The sequence below is a fragment of the Convolutriloba macropyga genome, chromosome 1, assembly GCF_964194025.1.
Source record: "Convolutriloba macropyga chromosome 1, txConMacr16.3, whole genome shotgun sequence".
Classification (NCBI taxonomy): domain Eukaryota; kingdom Metazoa; phylum Xenacoelomorpha; order Acoela; family Convolutidae; genus Convolutriloba; species Convolutriloba macropyga.
The window spans coordinates 64,388,313-64,399,004 of record NC_134468.1 but is presented as its reverse complement, the minus strand read 5'-3'; the positions used below and the strand labels follow the sequence as shown (position 1 = coordinate 64,399,004).

General features: G+C 35.9%; 1 protein-coding gene across 1 annotated transcript in view; it reads left to right on the top strand.

The window, feature by feature from the left end:
• LOC142341604 (DNA-dependent metalloprotease dvc-1-like) overlaps positions 1-10,672 on the top strand; it is a 17,386-nt gene extending 6,714 nt beyond the window's left edge. The window contains exons 2-3 of the mRNA XM_075392689.1: positions 5,875-6,416; positions 9,964-10,672. Coding sequence (XP_075248804.1) covers positions 5,875-6,416; positions 9,964-10,538 — 1,117 coding nt within the window. The 3' untranslated portion in view covers positions 10,539-10,672. The remainder of the gene's footprint in view (positions 1-5,874; positions 6,417-9,963) is intronic.
• The last annotated feature ends 20 nt before the right edge of the window (positions 10,673-10,692 follow it).

The following is a 10,692-nucleotide window of genomic DNA, read 5'->3' as shown; positions in this document are numbered from 1 at the left end:
TGTCTAAATCCAAGTCTGATTTTAGACTTGGCAAGTCTAATCCAAGTCTGAGTTTAGAATTGGCAAGTCTAATCCAAGTTATAAAACTATATATATGGCACTTTAAAAACCGCTATTATCTAAGCTTTAAAACTATATATGGCACATTAAATTTGGATCACTGGTTGATGAGAAATTAGGTAGTGAGCACCGCCTAGTTTGACCTACATAAAAGGTACCTCGGGCTCGATCATTCATAACTCTACGAAATTGATACCAATCAAGCTCACATATTGTTTGTTAGAGCAGATAATAGGCTTACTGATATCAAAAAATCATCCAGTTCGAATCACTCAATAAAAAGTTGTTAACGATGGGCCATCGGGCATACCTCAGATTTTCGGGTGTCACAACGCCAGATCTTTAATAACTCCATCAATTTTGGGTCAAATTAAACGGGACATAGCTCATTGAGACCGCTATTATCTAAGCTTTAAAACTATATATGGCACAATAAATTTGGATCACTGGTGGATGAGAAATTAGGTAGTGAGCACCGTGTAATTTAACCATATTAATATAGCCGAAATGCCCGTATGCCACCCCATGTGCCACCAAAATGTCACATGGTATTCCCGTGCCCATGCCTGATATGCCCAGGATACACTGATACAATGCTAAACTAACAGAGGGCAGGATTGGCTCTTGTGCCAATCTGTACACCGGCACTGCCATATGCCCATTTCGTCCCCATTTTGACCCATATTTCATGACAGATTCCCACTATTATCAACCAGGTTTCCACAACTTTGTAAAACTGGGTCCCTTGACAGCATGGGAACCCTCAGTCTTCTTCATAACTTTTCCTTGATTCGAATACCCAGACATGTCAAGATCTGAAATATATATGTCGCTTTTCGGCTAAAATTCGGCTCGAAATGGCTGAAAAATGGCTGAAAACGGCTCAGAAACACCTGAAAACGGACCAATTTGGTCCCATTTGACCTTCCGGGGTCCCCTAACATCAGTTGGCACCAGTTGGCATCAGTTTTCAGGGCCCCCGATAAAGTGCATAAAAAGTAATGCAAAAATCGTGGTACGTTGCGAAATTTTTTTGAATTCGAAATTTTCACTCGAAATTTTTTGAAAACTTGTATTTAGACTTGCCTAGTACTGATATAGACTTGGAGTTCGGCACAGGTAGTGAATAAGGCAACAGCGCCTCTTTTTTGAGCACTGTTGCATGTATAACTTAGGTGATAGTTTTCGAGTTTTATGAGATTAATAATTGTGTCTTCTAACCAGGTTTCAAAAATACACAAAACTGATGGCTGGTAATTTTGGTACAAGTTGAATTTTGATTTTGTCGATATTCATTTATAATGACATTGCCTTTTGAAATTGTAAACTGTTAGTTGTGGCCATGACTTGTGGTGCTTCTAATTTCCCCCTATAGTTTTTGAAACCGTGTTTAAAAAATTTCAGCTCTACAATATTTTGGTGTAATTTTTTGCTGTATCTGCTGAGATTATATCATTGGCAATCCAAGAGTGGCCTGGGACATCCCTGCTGTTGATGCAGCAGAAGTATCTGGAAACTATGTTTTTCATGTTTGTTGTTTTTAATATTTATGAAAAACTATGTTTTTCATGTTTGTTGTTTTTAGTATTTAAATCTGTATCAATTAACGCCCTGGAAATTGTTGGTTTTCTCACCCTGTTGTCTTTTAGATGCTAAGACTTTGAATGGTTGATTTTTTGCAGAATATTACACAATCGGCTAAGACATTATACAATGCACCGGAATTTCAGAAGCTCCAGGATCAATTTTCAATGGAAGAAATATGTCGCTTTTCGGCTAAAATTCGGCTCGAAATGGCTGAAAAATGGCTGAAAACGGCTCAGAAACACCTGAAAACGGACCAATTTGGTCCCATTTGACCTTCCAGGGTCCCCTAACATCAGTTGGCTCCAGTTGACATCAGTTTTCAGGGGCCCCAATAAAGTGCATAAAAAGTAATGCAAAAATCGTGGTACGTTGCGAAATTTTTTTGAATTCGAAATTTTCACTCGAAATTTTTTGAAAACTTGTATTTACACTTGCCTAGTACTGATATAGACTTGGAGTTCGGTACAGGTAGTGAATAAGGCAACAGCGCCTCTTTTTTGAGCACTGTTGCATGTATAACTTAGGTGATAGTTTTCGAGTTTTAAGAGATTAATAATTGTGTCTTCTAACCAGGTTTCAAAAATACACAAAACTGATGGCTTGTAATTTTGGTACAAGTTGAATTTTGATTTTGTCGATATTCATTTATAATGACATTGCCTTTTGAAATTGTAAACTGTTAGTTGTGGCCATGACTTGTGGTGCTTCTAATTTCCCCCTATAGTTTTTGAAACCGTGTTTAAAAAATTTCAGCTCTACAATATTTTGGTGTAATTTTTTGCTGTATCTGCTGAGATTATATCATTGGCAATCCAAGAGTGGCCTGGGACATCCCTGCTGTTGATGCAGCAGAAGTATCTGGAAACTATGTTTTTCATGTTTGTTGTTTTTAATATTTATGAAAAACTATGTTTTTCATGTTTGTTGTTTTTAGTATTTAAATCTGTATCAATTAACGCCCTGGAAATTGTTGGTTTTCTCACCCTGTTGTCTTTTAGATGCTAAGACTTTGAATGGTTGATTTTTTGCAGAATATTACACAATCGGCTAAGACATTATACAATGCACCGGAATTTCAGAAGCTCCAGGATCAATTTTCAATGGAAGAAGAGTTTTTGAATATATTAATTTTGGCCCAAAAATGAAGGACTGACCATAGTTTAAAAAAATTGCCGAGGTTTTCCGAATTTTTTTAAATGGTCCACGCAATTGTTAACATAACAACTCCTTGAAAGCAATCGGTGCAAATCTATTTTCATTCTCCGGTTTTTTAAAAACCTGTAACTCAAAAGCTTTATTTCTGAAAGATTTCTTTTTAGTGCACTATTTAAAACATTCTTTTTGTTCAGACCTGGTAATTTTGCTGCTTGTTGTTCTCTCCACCCTTTGGTGGCCCCGAAATATTGAAGGAAGACGTGAGTGGTATCAATCGAAATCTTTTGTGATGTAGATTTTTTGCAAGATTTTTTTTTTCGTTTTTTTAAGATATCAGGTTTTCAAGAAGTGATTTTTCTTTTATTAAAAAGAAAAATAAGGGACAGATTTCGGTGGATAATTTTTGAAATGTGTTTGCATTGAGTACAATTTAAATCTGGGGGTTTTCTAACTTTGCTGGGTAATGTTTGCTCTAAGATTTTTTTGGTTCAATTAGCACTCAAATAAGCGATATGCAATGACCTGTTCTCAATTTTATTGACGAAATTTGAATATCAGGAGCATATTAGGTTTCAAGATTTTTTAAGCGGCCCCTTATTAGTCCGAGTTGAGGTCCTGTCTTTGCTAAAGGATTGTTTATGATGGCTTCAATGTTTTGTCACGCCTTAAAGTAAGTTGCTCAAAGATATGTTAATTTCGCTGTTTCAAGTTAATTTCGCTGTTTCAAGTTGTGCGAAATAAGACAGTTTTTTCCGGAACATTAGAAAAAGTTGTTTGTTCGTTTCTGTGTCAAAATTCAAATTTTTTGCCGCACAGTTTTTTTCTGAATTAGTTATAATTTTTAAATTGTCCTTAGCTAAGTAGGGTGATATTCAGGAAAAAAAAATAAGATTTTTTTTACTTATTATATTTTGTTATATACTAAATAATCAAGAATTGGTAAAACATATTTTCCGGCTATAAGCTGGAATTTTTTTCCATACCACTTGCCGCAATGCTAAAGGAGTACCCAAATAGGGTTGGCTTTTCTGTGAAAAAAATGACCCCCGTAGCATTAATAGAACGCGAGATATGGACGTTTTTCTAAAAGAAAAAATTGTGAATGAGAAAAAAATTCAAAAAAAATCCAGTAGTTGTTTCACCACATGCAGCAGGAGGTTGGGGGATGTGGTAGCTAAAGGGGAAACACCTACAAGCACCGTTTTCTGTTTGATATTAAAGAAAAAATACAAAAGTTTTTTATACATTTTTTTCTTTTTTTGTTTTCTTGTTTAAGGTTGTAAAGTGGTTAATTAGAAGGGCAGAATCTTGTGGACTGTATTGTCCCGTTGTCTGTTCTCTCCGGGTCTCTTGATAAAGTTATTATTATTGAGTTATTTTATTGATTTGATGCATTCATTTTATCCGGAGAAATTAATTTTCTTTCTTTCTTTCTTTCTTTCTTTCTTTCTTTATTTCTTTCTTTCTTTCTTTCTTTATATATTGTCTCGTTCATGAGAATCTTTTGGAGGTTTTTGAAAGTGGTCGAAAAACTCCAGCTCTATGATGCTCATGCTGCTGCATAATTTGTATTAGGTTACAGTAGATATGTTAGAGTAGATAGGTTCCTCTCCTTCAATGCACCCAAAACCTTAATAAATGGATTGACGGGAAAAATGGCGGAAAAGCAAGTCTTATTTTTTGTCAGAGTTGCTTGAGTTTTCTTATGTACTTTCTATTTCTATCGTTTGTTCGTAGAAAAACAACTAAAGAATAAATATCATAAATGACAACCCCAAGCAGTTAGGTGCATAAGAGCTGGTCTCAGGGAACTTTAAACGATCAGGTTCGTCATTAATTTTTTTCTGTGGCTTCACTTTTCTGCAATTTTAATTCTGTGCCTCCTCTTAGTTGGTAGGAATTATAGTCTTTGCCTCCTCTTGCCAAATCACTCATAGTTGTTGAGTTAAGATCCAAACCTAAAAGCGAGAACTGCTCGGGAATTTGGAATCTTCACAGAAAAACACAAAAGTGGACTAATTTTGATCAGCAGTTTCTAACTAATTGTACAACCTGTTTTTGAAAAAATGATCGTAGAGGCAGTAGCAGTAAACCAAGTGCGTAGGTGAACAGAACATGTTTTGTGATGCTCATACTTTTTCTTTGATAGTGAAATATAATGATAATAATTAATAGATATTGTTTAAAAACAATGAAACTTTTCTCGATAGATTTTGCAGATATTTTGCAGATGTGTGCATACCCAGGCGCAGAAAGCAGGTCGTACGAAGAATTTTGAATGAATGCTTACCAACCAAAAAATATTTTACTGGTTCTGAATGTCCGCTAAATTTTTTTGCCAACGTTTCAAATATATGAATCAACGAAAGCATCTCGAGTTGATATCTCCCTTTTGATTTTTCTTTGTGGAGTTTGAGTGGACGGTTGAAAATAGCCTCAGGAGCGTCTCGTCATTGGTTTTTGACGCAAAAATGTTGGGAGGCAGTTGCTACTTCGACCGCAAAATTAGTTGATGTTGACCTTATTCTGAGAAACCGAAAAGTTTTGCTCCACGCTCAATATGAGTGAAATTCAGGCTTTTACTATAGAAATTTATCACCCTCATTTAGCACAAAAAGCATTGATATTTGGTTTTTTTTTTACTTTTCATTATAGTTTTTGCTTGGAATATCTACCGGTAGCCTTTTATGGGTTATAAAAAGTTTCATTTTGAAAATTCATTGAATGGTTAATATAAATTTTCCCCTTTTACGGTTCGAATACTAGTTATTTAATAGTGTGGTCAGATACGTTATCTATAGTGGTAACATTTGAAAGAATGCCTTCGTCTTCCGTGTTCTTTTGGCTGTAAAAAAGTTTACCATTCAAAAAGTGTTCTCTAACACTCTAGTTTCAACAGGTAAAAATAATTGAATGGTAAAATTAGTTTTCAGTTTTTTAGTTTAACAAATCTTTCGTTTAACATTTCCCTCGATGTTCTGCTCCTATTAGTAGCATATGTTAGATGATAGCTAGTTAAGGACCGTGATAGATTATTTTGTACTAAATTGTTCCAGCTTTCTGTTTCTTTAGTTGTGCTGGGGTTTGTCAGTATTACGGCTCAAGAAGCGGCAGATGTAGCATTCGTCTCAGTGAGCCGCTGCTCCAATACCGACCACGAAGTGACCTTATTGATACTCTACTTCACGAAATGATCCATGCCTATCTTTTTGTCACCCGTAACAACACAGATAGGGACGGACACGGGCCCATGTTTCAAGAACACATGCACAGAATTAATAGACAAGCAGGAACTAATATCACAGTATATCACACTTTCCGAGACGAAGTTGACGTTCATAGAAAGCATATATGGAGGTGCAATGGAATATGTAGAACGAGAGCACCCTTTTTCGGCTATGTGAGACGTGCCAATAATCGGGCTCCTGGCCCGTATGATTTCTGGTTTGCTCAACATAAAGCGTCGTGCAATGGAATGTTTTTGAAAGAAGCGGAGCCTGAAGGGTACAAAAGCAAAAAGAAGAGCTCGGCTGCTGGTGGATCTTTAAAACATGATTTGAAGAAGAAGGCTAAAGTGTTCACAATCAACGGTCCTGTGTTAAATGGCACTACTGGTGAGTTTAATCGTTGACATCTCAATAAATGAAATACTAAATGGCATATGGAGATACTAAGACATCTTATGAATACGGCCGAATTTATTGCGCTTCTTGTTTGATTTTGCTATAGAATTGGACCATAAAAGAAGCATTTTCAATTTTCATTTCACAATTGCTGTTTAATAGTCGCCGTTGGCCTCCCAGTGGATATTCTTCGGGAGCTCTCCTTTTTTACGACTCGAGGACTTATGGTGATCTACTTTTCTTAACCAGTGACTTCTCTTTTCACAAGTCAAATGCCGCACGTGGAAACAAAAGTTTACGTCGATCTGCTGAACAAAAGTCAAAAGCGAGACTAAGAGAAAGTGGTTTTTGATCATGCAGCATTCTAAGAGAGAGAGAGAGAGAGAGAGAGCGAGTGAGAAAATGTGTGAATAAATTTAGCGCTAGGCGGGTGATATTTTTTATCACTGGCTTTTTCAAAGCTGTTTAATAGCCGCCCTCATCTTCTCAGCCGGCTATTATAGCGCTCCTAATTTTTTTTTTACTTCGTTGAACAAAAAATGTTTCGCTTTACCTCATTTTGCCGCTTTTTCAACATTTTGCGTGAAATCTTTTTGACTTCTCTGGGCTAGTTCCTCTCTTCTCTCATTCTGCTAAAAGTGATTTTGAACAGCAGTTGCTCAGCAAAGAAATTCAAAATGAACAAAGTCAGTATAAGAAATTGAAGTCAGAAATAGAAACGGGATAAACCCATAAAGTCCAATTTTAGATGCCCGCTATTTGAACGTCGTTCCTGTAAGTCTTAGTTACCATCTCTAATGCTCATTGGTTTTGATAGTAGCCCCTGTAGCCTCTCTCTAAGAAACAGAAGTATGTGCAACTACGAAATGCCATCAAAAGAAATCAGACTTAAAAAATGTTTTTGTACAAAAATCTTTTTTTTTCAATATCTTCTGTTCTTTCAATCACAATCATGCTTATTGGAATCAACGGCGGCTATTTTCCTTCAATCTGCCGGGTTTGTTTTTTATTTGTAACTTCATTTGTGTGATCCATTTTTTAGCTAGTAATGGTTTTTTTTAAAACCTTTTTGATCATTTGGAGCAAGTTCTAGACTTTCAGAGAAAACTTCAAGCTATTTTTGCCATTGACGCTTTCAATTTTTTTATGCATTTGTTTCTTTGGTTGAACTTAGTTGTTCTAGTAATTTTGGTGATCTTTCGATTTGATCGTTTTTTATTTGAGTTGTGTTTGTTAAATAAGATGGAATAATTTTAATCAAATTTTGACCCGTTTTTGTCTGTTTAATTGTTTTGCTTGGTTCTTGTGGTTTTGATCTTTTTGCAGGGCATGTATACAGGGCATTTTTCATTGCAATGCATGGACGAATTTAATTTTTTTTTGAATAATAACTGTTTGCTTTTTTTAATAGTTGGTTACGCTGTATGTGTATGTGGCGGGGCACCGTTGAGCATTTGGCAGGGATTTTTTTAGAAAAGCTTTTGTCACTCCCCTATTTCGTGCCTCAAGGTTACGTGATGTTTTCCCTTAAATATCCATATAAAGTGCTATAATTTAGTTGATATTCAGGGAGTTTCAAAGCCATATCTAGCCAGTAATTCCGTCTAGTTCTGTAACTTCTAATTTGGTAATGTTTACTATAAACGACCGCAGATTGACAGATTACTGATAAACATATTACGTACCCAAGAGGCTCAATATTTACCTTTTGAGTTCGGTGAACATGAAATAATATAATAAATAAAGTCACGAGAAGTTATGTACTTGGTGAAGTAATTATGCTGATGAGGTAGGTTCTAATACCGAAATTGTGTTTGTACTTAAAACATCAAGAGACGAACAAAACCCGGAAATGGTCCAACTTGAAGATCAGGAAATATTTCCGAAAGACCAATACATTTTGAGGTACAACTCTGCTCAGTCTACGATCACCAGAACACCGGAGAATCAGCCTGACAATCAGTTGATAACTACACCTCGAATTACCAGTAAAACTCGCAAAACTTCTCTTTGAATATTGTTCATAAATTTCGATAACATAATTAAAGATTGAACTGGAAGAAATTATCCAAATTCAAAGTTATATTAGACTGTGAATGAACTTGAATATAGTGGTGAAAAACTATTAAAATACAAGGTAACCAGTCGATATATCACGCATTTGAACCGCTCAATAGAAGGCCGTTACTAACTAATTCTATCCAAATTATATCCGCTAAAGTTGCATTATGAGACAACCATAAGTCCTTGTAAAATGGCGATAATTCTTGATAATTACACCGAATACTAACCTTCAAAAAATAACTCTAAAAGTTAGTGCGTAGCAGCTTTGTTTCATTTTCTTTCCTTGAGTTTCTCTCTATGTGTCGTTTTTTTGTTTTTCTATCAATTGGTAGTTGTTTATTGAATGAAAACTTTTTAATGCAATTTAGTTGGCCAAAAGTGTGTCATAATTTTCTGACAAATCTGATTTTTTAGCGTTATTATCTGTCATTGTTTCGAAATGAAACATTCCTTTAAATTGGGTAGAGGCTCATTTTGTTTAGCGAGTAGTTGGCTGAGGCTTAAGTGAATTTTTACGTCGAATTGCTTCCGGAGTCTTCCGGCTATGTTTTTTTTTCATTGCATTTACCTTTTATCATTTTGTAATTAGGTTTTACCGATATCACGTTTGACTTCTGACTTACCTCACTCATTGTTTCAAGTGAATGAAATTAAGAATTCATGCACCAATTACGGGCAATGTCAGAAGGTGACATCAAACATGATAAACCAGAAAGCCCGGGGCTAAGAGTTTAATGAATTAAGTTCTCAAAATTGTTTAGTATACTGCTATTTGACCTTAACATGAAGCTTACTGTCCTGAAATTTGGGGGCTGAATTCACCATGTCTATCGAATTTAATGAAATCGCGGACCAATTTAGCACAATTTGTGACACTTAGGAAATCGTGACAATTTAGCACAAATTAGGAAATCGTCGATTTTTCTCAGTATTATTCTTTTAACTTTCGGGTAACTTGCCTTAGCCGTTTTTAATTGCTCTTGAACGAAGTCATAGCAATTATTGTAAACGTGTGTATTTTTTATGCAAAATTTTCGCTTGACCGTTTTGACTTTTCGAGTGACTTTTACGCCCTTGACTTTTTGCGTTTCGCGTGATCTAAAGTTCTCCCTCAATTTCTAGCAGTTGAACTCAATTGGCGGCAATTTAATACTAAAAGCCAAATGAATAAGCGCCAAAACTGGTGCCTTTTTTCACTTTAAATCTTGGTAGTGGTATGTTAACCTCTAATGTGGTTATTTGAAGCCCACTGTTGAGCTTTTTAATCCCATTTAGGCTCCCCTCCCCTCACCTGAAACAGGCTGCATTTGATTAGAGCTCCCACTAGTCGTTCGAGAGCAATTCTTCCGACGTTTATTCGGTTATGTTTCAAAATTGCGGCTTGGGGATAATTTTGAACTGATAAGTTGCGTGACAGCTCTGCCATTTCATTTGTAATGTTGAATTGAAATCAAATGAAATCTTGCACTTTCAGACGTGACGAAGCCAGGAGTCAAATTTGATTCAGTTGTCCCATTTTCTTGCAATGGATTCGTTCTGGGATCTGGAGAGAAATCGACAGTGACACCAATTCCTACTGTACGAAAGCAACAAAATCAGTTCACTTCGAAAAACGTCGAACTCAAGTTTCCAGCGAAAAAGAGGACAGGCTCCTCGACTCTTAATAAACAATTCTCAGATAATCCATCACCTCTGAAACAGTCATCGCTGAATGATCACTTCAGCCCCAAAATCTTTTGTGAAAACGTCACACAATCAACATCAGGCCAAGAGAAACAGCTTTGTAGAAAGAATCTCGAGGTGAGTGGTGCGTTTCTAGGAACTTCCAATGATATTGTGGTGCTTGACACAGATTCCGATGAAAATGATGCTGATCTTATATCTGCAATGGAACTGAGTCTGTCTGAGGAAAATTATGGAACGCAATCTAGTTCGCAGTTGTGCAATTCGTCAAGTGTTGGGTCATCGGATAAGGTTGACTGTCCTAGCTGTGGTGCTAGTATTGAAGCTGCAATAATTAATACCCATTTGGACGTGTGCCTCTTATGAACTGTGGTGCTTATGAACGGTTTTTGTGCATTCGAACCTCTTTGTATTTATTGATTAGATTTTTAGGTTATATTTTAATGTCGAGTAGCTGAGAATTTCCGTTGTTCTTAAACTAATATGTTTTAACTACAAAATGTTTTTCTTTCATTCACTC